The 12,816-nt window shown below is 48.5% G+C and overlaps 2 protein-coding genes across 2 annotated transcripts in view; both read left to right on the top strand.

The window, feature by feature from the left end:
* LOC135530969 (presenilin-1-like) overlaps window positions 1-5,609 on the top strand; it is a 37,948-nt gene extending 32,339 nt beyond the window's left edge. Inside the window, exons 10-11 of the mRNA XM_064959138.1 lie at window positions 3,068-3,186; window positions 4,215-5,609. Of these exons, the coding sequence (XP_064815210.1) occupies window positions 3,068-3,186; window positions 4,215-4,370 (275 nt within the window). The 3' untranslated portion in view covers window positions 4,371-5,609. The remainder of the gene's footprint in view (window positions 1-3,067; window positions 3,187-4,214) is intronic.
* A 4,880-nt stretch (window positions 5,610-10,489) lies between these two features.
* Window positions 10,490-11,808, top strand: LOC135530968 (uncharacterized). The gene is made up of 2 exons (XM_064959137.1): window positions 10,490-10,513; window positions 10,624-11,808. Exons 1-2 carry the CDS (start codon window positions 10,490-10,492, stop codon window positions 11,806-11,808), a joined length of 1,209 nt encoding a protein of 402 aa, XP_064815209.1.
* The last annotated feature ends 1,008 nt before the right edge of the window (window positions 11,809-12,816 follow it).

Below are 12,816 nucleotides of genomic sequence, written 5' to 3'. Positions count from 1 at the left end.
TGCCTGGTGGAAAGCAAATTGAACCAGGTTTTCCCCTATGAGTTTACCTGTACTTGGCTCCGTTTTCTTTTTATCCTGAAAAACTCCTGAAGGATTACAAGCATCCCCCTAACATGATGCAGCCACCGCTATGCTTGGAAATATGGAGAGTGGTACTCAGTAATGTGTTTGTATTGGATTTGCCCCAAACATAATAAGTGAATTGCTTTGCCACATTATTTGCAGTTTTACTTTAGTGACTTGTTGGAAACAGGATGCATGTTTTGGAATATTTTTTATTCTGCACAAGCTTCCTTCTGTTCACTCTGTCATTGAGGTTAGTATTGTGGAGTAACTACAATGTTGTTGATCCATCCTCAGTTGTCTCCTATCACAGCCATTAAACTCTGTAACTGTTTTAAAGTCACCATTGACCTCATGGTGAAATCCCTGAGCGGTTTCCTTCCTCTCTGGCAACTGAGTTAGGAAGGACGCCTGTATCTTTGTAGTGACTGGGTGTATTGATACACCATCCAAAGTGTAATTAATAACTTCACCATGCTCAAAGGGATATTCAATGTCTGCTTATTTTATTTTTTACCCATCTACCAATAGGTGCCCTTCTATGCGAGGCATTGGAAAACCTCACTGGTCTTTGTGGTTGACTCTGTTTTTTTTTTTTTATTCACTGCTCGACTGAGGAAACTTACAGATAATTGTACGTGTGGGGTACAGAGATGAGGTCGTCCTCCAAAAATCATGTTAAACACTATTATTGCACACAGAGTGAGTCTATGCAATTTATGTGACTTGCAAAATGTTTCTCCTGAACTTATTTAGGCCATGACAAAGGGGTTGAAAAATGTATTCAAGACATATCCGCTTTACATTTCGAATTTCATTAGTACACATTTCTAAAAACATAATTCCACTTTGACATTATGGGACATTGTGTGTAGATCAGTGACAAAACAATCTCAATTGAATCCAATTTTTAATTCAGGCGGTAACAATAACAAAAAGTGGAAACATTTTCTGAAGGCTTTGTGTGTCTAAGGTGCTGTGAATGTTTTAGGATATTGTGGCATCCTGTGGTCCCCCGTGTGAAACAGCCATGTTTCATGAGGTCTAATTGGTTACAGGGTTGAATTAGGGTAACAGGGTTATAGGGTAACAGGGTTATAGGGTCAGGGTTATAGGGTAACAGGGTTATAGGGTTATAGGGTAACAGGGTTATAGGGTAACAGGGTTATAGGGTAACAGGGTTATAGGGTTATAGGGTAACAGGGTTATAGGGTAACAGGGTTATAGGGTAACAGGGTTATAGGGTAACAGGGTTACAGGGTAACATATAGGGTAACAGGGTTATAGGGTAACAGGGTTATAGGGTAATAGGGTAACAGGGTTATAGGGTAACATGGCTATAGGGTTATAGGGTAACAGGGTTATAGGGTCAGGGTATAGGGTAACAGGGTTATAGGGTAACAGGGTTATAGGGTTACAGGGTTATAGGGTAACAGGGTTACAGGGTTAGGGTTACCAGGTTACAGGGTCAGGGTTACAGGGTATAGGGTAACAGGTCTAATTGGTTACAGGGTTGGGTAACAGGGTTATAGGGTAACAGGGTTAGCAGGGTAACAGGGTTATAGGGTAACAGGGTAACAGGGTTGGGTAATACAGGGTAACAGGGTTATAGGGTAACAGGGTTATAGGGCTATAGGGTAACAGGGTTATAGGGTAACAGGGTTATAGGGTAATAGGGTAACAGGGCTTATAGGGTAACATGGCTATAGGGTTACCGGGTCAGGGCTATAGGGTAACAGGGTTATAGGGTAACAGGGTTAGGGTTACCAGGTTACAGGGTCAGGGTTACAGGGTTAGGGTAACAGTTACCAGGTTACAGGGTCAGGGTTACAGGGTCTTGGTTACAGGGTTAGGGTTACCGGGTTGCAGGGTTACCGGGTTACAGTGTCAGGGTTACCGGGTTAGGGTTACCGGGTCAGGGTCAGGGTCAGGGTTACCGGGTTAGGGTTACAGGGTCAGGGTTACAGGGTCACAGGGTTAGTTACCTGGTCAGGGTTTCAGGGTTACAGGGTTACCGGGTTAGGGTTACCGGGTCAGGGTTACCGAGTCAGGGTTACCTGGTCAGGGTTTCAGGGTTACAGGGTTAGGGTTACAGGGTTACCGAGTCAGGGTTACCGGGTCAGGGTTACCCGGTCAGGGTTACCGGGTCAGGGTTACCGGGTCTGGGTTACCGGGTCTGGGTTACCGGCTCAGGGTTACCGGGTCGGGGTTACCGAGTCAGGGTTACCGGGTCAGGGTTAGGGTTACAGGGTTACCGAGTCAGGGTTACCGGGTCTGGGTTACCGGGTCTGGGTTACCGGGTCAGGGTTAGAGTTACAGGGTTACCGGGTCAGGGTTACAGGGTTACCGGGTTAGGGTTACAGGGTTACCGGGTCAGGGTTACCGGGTTAGGGTTACAGGGTTACCGGGTCAGGGTTAGGGTTACAGGGTCACCGAGTCAGGGTTACCGGGTCAGGATTAGGGTTACCGGGTCAGGGTTAGGGTTACCGGGTCAGGGTTACCGGGTCAGGGTTATGTTTACAGGGTTACCGGGTCTGGGTCAGGGTTACCGGGTCAGGGTTATGTTTACAGGGTTACCTGGTCAGGGTTAGGGTTACCGGGTCAGGGTTACCGGGTCAGGGTTATGTTTACAGGGTCACCGGGTCAGGGTTACCGGGTCTTAGGGTTACCGGGTCAGGGTTACCGGGTCTGGGTTATGTTTCAGGGTTACCGGGTCAGGGTTAGGGTTACTGGTTACCGGGTCAGGGTTAGGGTTACAGGGTTAGGGTTACAGGGTTACCGAGTCAGGGTTACCGGGTCAGGGTTAGGGTTACAGGGTTACCGAGTCAGGGTTACCGGGTCAGGGTTAGGGTTACAGGGTTACCGGGTCTGGGTTACTGGGTCTACCGGGTCAGGGTTACCGAGTCAGTGTACCGGGTCAGGGTTACCGGGTCCGGTGAACGTGTTTGTAACAGTTGAGGATAGAGTTAGGATCAGTGGGGTGTAACATGGTTGTGTTTCCCAGGGGGAGTGAAGCTGGGTCTAGGAGACTTCATCTTCTACAGCATGCTGGTGGGGAAGGCCTCTGCTGCAGCTAGTGGAGACTGGAACACCACCCTGGCCAGCTTCGTTGCCATACTCATCGTGAGTACACAGCTACTCATTATATTCTCTTGTTCTTCATGATGGTCTGTTACATTCCCTCACTCTGCTTTCTCTCTGGCTGGCTGCTCTCTCTCTGTCTCTGTCTGGCTGCTCTCTCTCTGTCTCTGTTTGGCTTCTCTGTCTGGCTGCTCTGTCTCTCTGTCTGGCTGCTCCTCTCTGTCTCTGTCTGTCCGCTCTCTCACTGTCTCTGTCTGTCTGTCCTCTCTCTGTCTCTGTCTGGCTGCTCTCTCTGTCTCTGTCTGGCTGCTCTCTCTCTGTCTGGCTGCTCCCTCTGTCTCTGTCTGTCCGCTCTCTCTCTGTCTCTGTCTGTCTCTGTCTGTCTCTGTCTGGCTGCTCTCTCACTGTCTCTGTCTGTCTGTCTCTGTCTCTGTCTGTCCTCTGTCTGTCTGTCTGACTGTCTCTCTGTCTCTGTCTGTCTCTCTCTCTCTGTCTCTGTCTAAACATCACACTCTGTCTGGCTGCTTTCTCTGTCTCTGTCTGTTCCCAAAGAATAAAGACATTTCAAATGTCATATTATGTCTCTGTCTGGTGCTCTTGTCTCTCTACCTGTCAATTCAATTCAAGTATTGTCAAAACATATGTTAGCATTGCCAAAGCAAGTGGAATGTAAAACAAAAGGAAAATAAACATAAACATTAAATGGGTTTTCAAATGTCATATTATGTCTCTATATAGTGTTGTAACGATGTACAAATAGTGAAAGTACAAAAATGGAAAATAATAAACATTAATATGGGTTTTATTTACATATCCCCCTCTCTCTCTCTCCATCCCCCTCTCTCTCTATCCCTCCCTCTCCCTCTCTCCATCCCCCTCTCTCTCTATCCCTCCCTCCCCCTCTCCTCTCTCTCTCTCTCTCTCCCTCCCTCCCCCTCTCTCCCTCCCTCTCTCTCCCCCTCCCCTCTCTCTTTCTCTCTCCTCTCTCTCTCTATCCCTCCCTCCCCCCCCCCCTCTCATCTCTCTCCCCCCCCCCCTCTCTCTACCCCCCTCTCTCCCTCTCTCCACAGGGCCTGTGTTTGACTCTTCTTCTCCTGGCCATCTTTAAGAAGGCCCTCCCTGCCCTTCCCATCTCCATCTTCTTTGGCTTGGTGTTCTACTTCGCTACAGACAACCTGGTCAGACCTTTTATGGACCAGCTGGCTCTGCACCAGTTCTACATTTAGCAGGATGTTCCCTTGCTCTCGCCGCCCCACGGGAGCTGCAATCATCAACACCAGGGGTGTATTCATTAGTGCACTCCCTCCGTTCCCCTGCTCTCGCCGCCCCACGGGAGCTGCCATCATCAACACCAGGGGTGTATTCATTAGTACACAACATAGCGAAACGTTTTTGCAATGAAAACATGCTGTTTTTTTTTTTTTTTTTACTAAATCCGGTAGGTTCCCTCCCCCTTTTTGTCCTGTTTTGCTGTGCCAGAGTTCAACCTCTAACAAGGGGACCAGGGGCATCTCCAGTCCAGCCCCCTGACTGAAGTTCAATGGTAGATTTTGGATGTGCTTTTTGTTTCTGGGCTTGGGGGGGTGGGATGGGGGGGGGGGTTCATAACCACGATGTCTTTTGATTTGTTCATACTTTCCTCGTTTTCCCTAAAGTGATTGATACGCCGTCTAAAGGTCACGGTGAGTTTAAGGTATACTGCAGTGGGTATTACCACAGAGCTAGGATGAGTTGATGATTCTGTTGTTGTTGTTTGGGAGTCACACACACACGACCCAGAAAGGGGGAGAAGAAGAGGCAGCCTGGTTGGCCTCCTGAGAAAAGTACTTCAGAGGGGCTTTTAATAAACCCAACTGGGCGATTTAGGACTTTAACACTCTCACTAACGGGATGGACTGTCACGTGACATGATGATGTAACTGGTGATACTGGTAAAAAAAAATTTTTTTTTTTTTTAGATAATTCTACTTTGATTGTTGTGCTTCTTGAATTGAACTCGTCAAGAGCTTTGCTTTGTCCATCCAGCACTGCTCTGTGTTCCAAACGGCACCCTATTCCCTGAATAGTGCACTAGAGTCAATAGGGCTCTAGTCAAAAGTAGTGCACTATATTAGGGGAAAGGGTGCTATCCATCCTGCATTCCAGGATCCATTTCCATGTTTTTGTTGTTTGTTTTCCTCCCCACTCAGTCAGACATTCAGACCGTGAAACCACAAAGGCCTGTGAGTTTTTTGTACACAGTGTTGCTGACCCAACAGGAACGGGATGGCTTGAAACGACGCCTATAGCGTTTATAATATAACAGCTTTGAGTTGTGTCCCCACCGAACTGCATCATCAAACAACACGGTTTGGCTGACCAGGTTCTGGTCCCTCAGAGCGACGTCTAAATCTAGACGTGTCTTTTAATTCTAGCCTGATTCCAGTGGTTGTCATGACGATGGAGGCAGATTTCGTGGGGGGGGGGGGGGGGGGGGTCAATTGGGGGCGGCAGGGTAGCCTAGTGGTTAGAGCATTGGACTAGTAACCGGAAGGTTGCGAGTTCAAACCCCCAAGCTGACAAGGTACAAATCTGTCGTTCTGCCCCTGAACAGGCAGTTAACCCACTGTTCCTAGGCCATCATTGAAAATAAGAATTTGTTCTTAACTGACTTGCCTAGTTAAATAAAGGTAAAAAAAAAAAATAATAAATCCGTTCAATTCCAGTCAGTTGAGGAAGTGTACCGAAAATCTCCAATGCTTTTCAATGAGGACGATGTGGAATTGGAATTGAGTTTTTGATTGGTTTGATTGGTTTTGGAATGGAATTGACCCCAACCGTAACGACGAGTGACAGGAAGTTGACACAATAGCACAAACATATCTGGGATCAGATTATGTTGATAGATCCACACTAGAATCATCAGCGTGTCGCCTGGTTCTGTCTAACAGTCGGTTTCTCCTCATGGAAACAAACGAAATGTTTTTGACCTAACGTCATGACAATACATTTGACCAGGAGTTGATATAACGGCACAAACCAGATCTGTGACCATTAAGATGTAATTTGACCAGGGGTTTTCCTCTGTTCTGCTTTCAAGACGAGCAAAAAGTTGATCATGGCTGGCATTAAACTCTGTTAGGCCAAACTAGTTCTTTAAGGGTTTTTTCTTTTCGTGGACACACATTGGGCTTAGTCCTAGAACTAAAAACACCCATTTTAAAATCATTATTTTAGTCCAGGGCTTTGCTTAATCTGTGTCTGGGAGACAGAAAACCTAGTGTTGCTCTCCAATTTAAACTCTTTGCTGCAGAGTAACCTGCACATGGAGCAATGACTTGAGATTGTTGTTTTTCTTACTTTTGTAAAGATTATGTTGGGCAACATGTGCATTATACAAGGTTGTTCCTTTCAAATGTTCCGTTTTAAAATAAATGAATCAAGAATAAAATACAAAATGGCATATCAGTAATTTATTGAAAATGATTCAACAGATTCATAAATAAGTGGGAACCCATTCCCTTAGTTACAACATTCCTTTTACTTACAGCATTCCTTTAGTTACAGCATTTCCCTTGGTTACAGCGTTCCCTTGGTTACAGCATTCCCTTGGTTACAGCATTTCCCTTGGTTACAGCATTCCCTTGGTTACAGCATTCCCTTGGTTACCGCGTTCCCTTGGTTACAGCATTCCTTTGGTTACAGCATTCCCTTGGTTACATCATTCCCTTGGTTACAACACTCCTTTAGTTACAACACTCTTTTAGTTACAGCATTCCCTTGGTTACAGCATTCCCTTGGTTACAGCATTCCCTTGGTTACAGTATTCCCTTGGTTACAACATTCCCTTGGTTACAGCATTCCCTAGGTTACAACATTCCCTTAGTTACAACATTTTTGTCCTTTTTGTAGTGTTAAGTTTAGCATTTTCTTACTGTTACAACAGAAACCTGTCAACAAGTGAGCTGGAAGATTCAACATGTGGAATATGTTTGGACACATTGGTAGTGTATGATGTTAATTGCTTGGTGCACCAGTCAAGGCTTGTTCTGTTTGCATGGCAGCAGGTCCTGGAGTGTAAAAGGTGTACCACGGGGAAACCATCTAGTTTTCATTTTGACTTGTCAACTAACGTGAATGAAAAGTGAAATCATACAAAAGGAAGGTGGATCTTTTTTTTTTTAAATTGGACATTAAACAGATTTGGCTAATCTGTATGGTCCAAATAATAATGATCCACACTAATAAAAAATAAATATAGATAGATTCATCTATCTAAACTTTAGGACCCTGTCTTTCAAAGATAATTAGTCAGAATCCAAATAACTTCACAGATCTTCATTGTAAAGGGTTTAAACACTGTTTCCCATGGATGTTCAATGAACCATAAACAATTAATGAACATGCACCTGTGGAACGGTCGTTAAGACACTAACAGCTTACAGACGGTAGGCAATTAAGGTCACAGTTATGAAAACTTAGGGCACTAAAGAGGCCTTTCTACTGACTCTGAAAAACACTGAAAGAAAGATGCCCATCCAGGGTCCCTGCTCATCTGCGTGAAAAGTGCTCTTCACTGACGAGTCTCACCAGGGGTGATGAGGCCTGTACTCTGGAGCGGGATCGATTTGGAGATGGAGGGTCCGTCAAGGTCTGGGGCGGTGTGTCACAGCATCATCGGACTGAGTTTGTTGTCATTGCAGGCAATTTCAACGCTGTGTGTTACAGGGAAGACATCCTCCTCCCTCATGTGGTATCCTTCCTGCAGGCTCATCCTGACATGACCCACCAGCATGACAATGCCCTCAGCCATACTGCTCGTTCCGTGCCTGATTTTCTGCAAGACAGGAATGTCAGTGTTCTGCCAAGGCCAGCGAAGAGCCCGATCTCAATCCCATTTAGCACGTCTGGTACCTGTTGGATCGGAGGGTGAGGTCTAGGGCCATTCCCCCCACAAATGTCCGGGATCTTGCAGGTGCCTTGGTGGAAGAGTGGGGTAACATCTCACAGCAAAAACTGACAAAGCTGGTGCAGTCCACGAGGAGGAGATGCACTGCAGTACTTAATGCAGCTGGTGGCCACACCAGATACTGACTGTTACTTTTGATGTTGACCTCTTTGTTCAAGGACACAATATTCAATTTCTGTGGAATTTGTTCAGTTTGTCTCAATTGTTGAATCTTATGTTCATACAAATAATTACACATGTTGAAGCTTTCTGAAAATAAATGCAGTTGACAGTGAGAGCACTTTTCTTTTTTTTGCTGAGTTTATAAGACAAGTACTGGAAACAATAGGACACTATGAAACATCAGTGAAACCAGGCCCTCATCAATCTACACACAATACCCCAGAATAGCTAAGCAAATAAATAACTATTTACATAAGTATTCAGACCCTTTACTCAGTAGTTTGTTGAAGCACCTTTGGCAGCGATTACAGCCTCTAGTCTTCTTGGGTATGACGCTACAAGCTTGGCACACCTGTATTTGGGGAGTTTCTCCCATTCTTCTCTGCAGATCCTCTCAAGCTCTGTCAGGTTGGATGGGGAGCGTCGCTGCACAGCTATTTTCAGGTCTCTCCATAAATGTTTGATCGGGTTCAAGTCTGGGCTCTGGCTGGGCCACTCAATGACATTTGGAGACTTGTCCCGAAGCCACTCCTGCGTTGTCTTGGCTCTGTGCTTAGGGTCGTTGTCCTGATGGAAGGTGAACCTTCGCCCACAGTCTGAGGTCCTGAGTGCTCTGGAGCAGGTTTTCATCAAGGATCTCTCTGTACTTTGCTCTGTTCATCTTTCCCTCGATCCTGACTAGTCTCCCAGTCCCTGCCGCTGAAAAACATCCTCACAACATGATGCTGCCACCACCATGCTTCACCGTAGGGATGGTGCAAGGTTTCCTCCAGACGTGACGCTTGGCATTCAGGCCAAAGAGTTCAATCATGGTTTCATCAGATCAGAGAATCTTGTTTCTCATGGTTTGAGGTGCCTTTAGGCAAACTTGTTGTGCGTTTTACTGAGGAGTGGCTTCCGTCTGGCCACTCTACCATAAAGGCCTGGTTGGTGGAGTGCTGCAGAGATGGTTGTCCTTCTGGAAGGTTCTCCCATCTCCACAGAGGAACTTTGGAACTCTGTCAGTGACCATCGGGTTCTTGGTCACCTCCCTGAGGCTCTTCTCCCCCAATTGATCAGTTTGCCTGGGCTGCCAGCTCGAGGAAGACTCTTGGTGGTTCCAATCTTCTTCCATTTAAGAATGATGGAGGCCACTGTGTTCTTGGGGACCTTCAATGATGCAGATTTCTTTTTTGTACCCTTCCCCAGATCTGTGCCTCGACACAATCCGGTCTCGAGCTCTACCAACAATTTAGTCAACCTCATTGCTTGGTTTTTGCTCTGACATGCACTGTGGGACCTTATATAGACAGGTGTGTGCCTTTCCAAATCATGTCCAATCAATTGAATTTACCACCAGTGGACTCCAATCAAGTTGTAGAAACATCTCAAGGATGATCAATGGAAACAGGATGCACCTGAGCTCAATTTCAAGTCTCATGGCAAAGGGCCAAAATACCAGCAACAGTGTGTGAAAACCTTGTGATGACTTACAGAAAACTTTTGACCTCTGTCATTGCCAACAAAGGGTAAATAACAAAGTATTGAGATAAAATTTTGTTATTGACCAAATACTTATTTTCCACCATAATTTGCAAATAAATTCATTAAAAATCCTGTGATTTTCATGTGATCATGTGATTTTCTGGATTTTTTTTCTGTCATAGTTGAAGTGTACCTATGATGAAAATGACAGGCCTCTCTCATCTTTTTAAATGGGAGAACTTGCACAATTGGTGGCTGACTAAATACCTTTTCTGCCCCACTGTACAGACCAGCTTTACTTGAGGACAAATGTTGACAGCGGTGCCATACAGGTTGGGATGTTTGGATGTACTGATTCCATGGCACATGGTTTATGAACTGAAACGCAAAACAATGCTTGATTCAAAAACTTTACATTTAAATGATTATACAAATTTATGGCAACCAATAGAATGTTATATATATATATGGGGGATACAACCAACTCAGCTCTGCAGATTTTGCAACAAAGCGACAGAATCATTACATGACTTATTCTGGTATTGCCCCGATGTAGCTTGTTTCTGGTCACGGGTTCAGGAATGGCTGAACAATCTAATTGATTTAAAATTAACCAAACAAACCAATTAACCCTTTTTTTTTGGAAGATTTGGAAAGTCGTAGTCCAATAATATAATCAAGGGCGCAACTTTCACTGGGGACGACATGTCCCCCCCCACATTCTGAAATTGCATTGTGATACAAAACGAGGCAACTGTGTGCTTTAGGACCATGCGGACTTCTCCGAGCAGGCAGGTAGGCAGGAGTTAAGGTGATAGGTGGGGTGGACTGAGAGTAGCTGAGGGGTGGGGTTAAGGGGATATCACCAGCCATCCCTGCTCTACCAGCCTCCCCTGCTCTACCAGCCTCACCAGCCACCCCTGCTCTACCAGCCTCACCAGCCACCCCTGCTCTACCAGCCTCACCAGCCACCCCTGCTCTACCAGCCACCCCTGCTCTACCAGCTTCACCAGCCACCCCAGCCTCACCAGCCACCCCTGCTCTACCAGCCTCACCAGCCACCCCTGCTCTACCAGCCACCCCTGCCTCACCAGCCACCCCTGCTCTACCAGCCTCACCAGCCACCCCTGCTCTACCAGTCCTACCAGTCACCCCTGCTCTTCCAGTCTCACCAGCCTCCCCTGCTCTACCAGCCACCCCTGCTCTACCAGCCTCACCAGCCACCCCTGCTCTACCAGTCCTACCAGTCACCCCTGCTCTTCCAGTCTCACCAGCCTCCCCTGCTCTACCAGCCACCCCTGCTCTACCAGTCTCACCAGCCACCCCTGCCTCACCAGTCTCACCAGCCACCCCTGCTCTACCAGCCACCCCTTCTCTACCAGCCTCACCAGCCACCCCTGCTCTACCAGTCTCACCAGCCACCCCTGCTCTACAAGTCTCACCAGCCACCCCTGCTCTACCAGTCTCACCCCTGCTCTACCAGTCTCACCAGCCACCCCTGCTCTACAAGTCTCACCAGCCACCCCTGCTCTACCAGCCACCCCTGCTCTACCAGTCTCACCAGCCACCCCTGCTCTACCAGCCACCCCTCTCACCAGCCACCCCTGCTCTACAAGTCTCACCAGCCACCCCTGCTCTACCAGCCACCCCTGCTCTACCAGTCTCACCAGCCACCCCTGCTCTACCAGCCACCCCTGCTCTACCAGCCACCCCTGCTCTACCAGCCTCACCAGCCACCCCTGCTCTACCAGTCTCACCAGCCACCCCTGCTCTACCAGTCTCACCAGCCACCCCTGCTCTACCAGTCTCACCAGCCACCCCTTCTCTACCAGCCTCACCAGCCACCCCTGCTCTACCAGCCTCACCAGCCTCCCCTGCTCTACCAGCCTCACCAGCCACCCCTGCTCTACCATTCTCACCAGCCTCCCCTGCTCTACCATTCTCACCAGCCACCCCTGCTCTACCAGCCTCCCCTGCTCTACCAGCCTCACCAGCCTCCCCTGCTCTACCAGTCTCACCAGCCACCCCTGCTCTACCAGTCTCACCAGCCTCCCCTGCTCTACCAGCCTCACCAGCCTCCCCTGCTCTAACAGCCTCCCCTGCTCTACCAGCCTCACCAGCCTCCCCTGCTCTAACAGCCTCCCCTGCTCTAACAGCCTCCCCTGCTCTACCAGCCTCACCTGCCTCCCCTGCTCTACCAGTCTCACCAGCCACCCCTGCTCTACCAGTCTCACCAGCCACCTCTGCTCTACCTTCCTCACCAGCCACCCCTGCTCTACCAGTCTCACCAGCCTCCCCTGCTCTACCAGCCTCACCAGCCTCCCCTGCTCTAACAGCCTCCCCTGCTCTACCAGCCTCACCAGCCTCCCCTGCTCTAACAGCCTCCCCTGCTCTACCAGCCTCCCCTGCTCTAACAGCCTCCCCTGCTCTACCAGTCTCACCAGCCACCCCTGCTCTACCAGTCTCACCAGCCACCCCTGCTCTACCAGCCTCACCAGCCACCCCTGCTCTACCAGCCTCACCAGCCACCCCTGCTCTACCAGCCTCACCAGCCACCCCTGCTCTACCAGCCACCCCTGCTCTACCAGCCTCACCAGCCACCCCTGCTCTACCAGTCTCACCAGCCACCCCTGCTCTACCTGCCTCACCAGCCACCCCTGCTCTACCAGTCTCACCAGCCACCCCTGCTCTACCATCCTCACCAGGCACCCCTGCTCTACCATCCTCACCAGGCACACATTCCTACCCTGTTTTGACTCAACAGACCGCTCTGAACGGTGGGAACATGGTGGGAATTCCATGGACTATTTGGTATGCTGGCATTCTGTGTGGACCCCCCTGCCAATTGGCTGCCAGCCTGACTGGCACGGTGCCTGGATCTGTGGAGGCCTTAGCTGTAACCATGGGAACGGCTTGGCCTATAGTGAGCAAGGACAGGGCAGGACAGTGGCACAGTTCTCCATGCCGTGACAGTTTAGCTTTTAGATCGTGCTTTAACCAACAGGACCAAGAAGATCCCATGACTAACTGGCCTGGGCCTGTGGATCTGGGCCTGTGGATCTGGGCCTGTGGATCTGGGCCTGTGGATCTGGGCCTGT

This window comes from Oncorhynchus masou, unplaced genomic scaffold, assembly GCF_036934945.1.
Source record: "Oncorhynchus masou masou isolate Uvic2021 unplaced genomic scaffold, UVic_Omas_1.1 unplaced_scaffold_1471, whole genome shotgun sequence".
Taxonomy (NCBI): domain Eukaryota; kingdom Metazoa; phylum Chordata; class Actinopteri; order Salmoniformes; family Salmonidae; genus Oncorhynchus; species Oncorhynchus masou.
Note: the sequence above shows the minus strand (reverse complement) of the source record. Positions and strands in the feature narration are given on the sequence as shown.

What these genes read in the sequence shown, in the direction of transcription:
- LOC135530968 (XM_064959137.1), top strand. Translation starts at nt 10,490, where the DNA reads ATGCGGACTTCTCCGAGCAGGCAG. An exon ending in GGACTTCTCCGAGCAGGCAG is followed by an intron (nt 10,514 to 10,623) that starts GTAGGCAGGAGT and finishes CTGCTCTACCAG; the next exon opens with CCTCACCAGCCACCCCTGCT.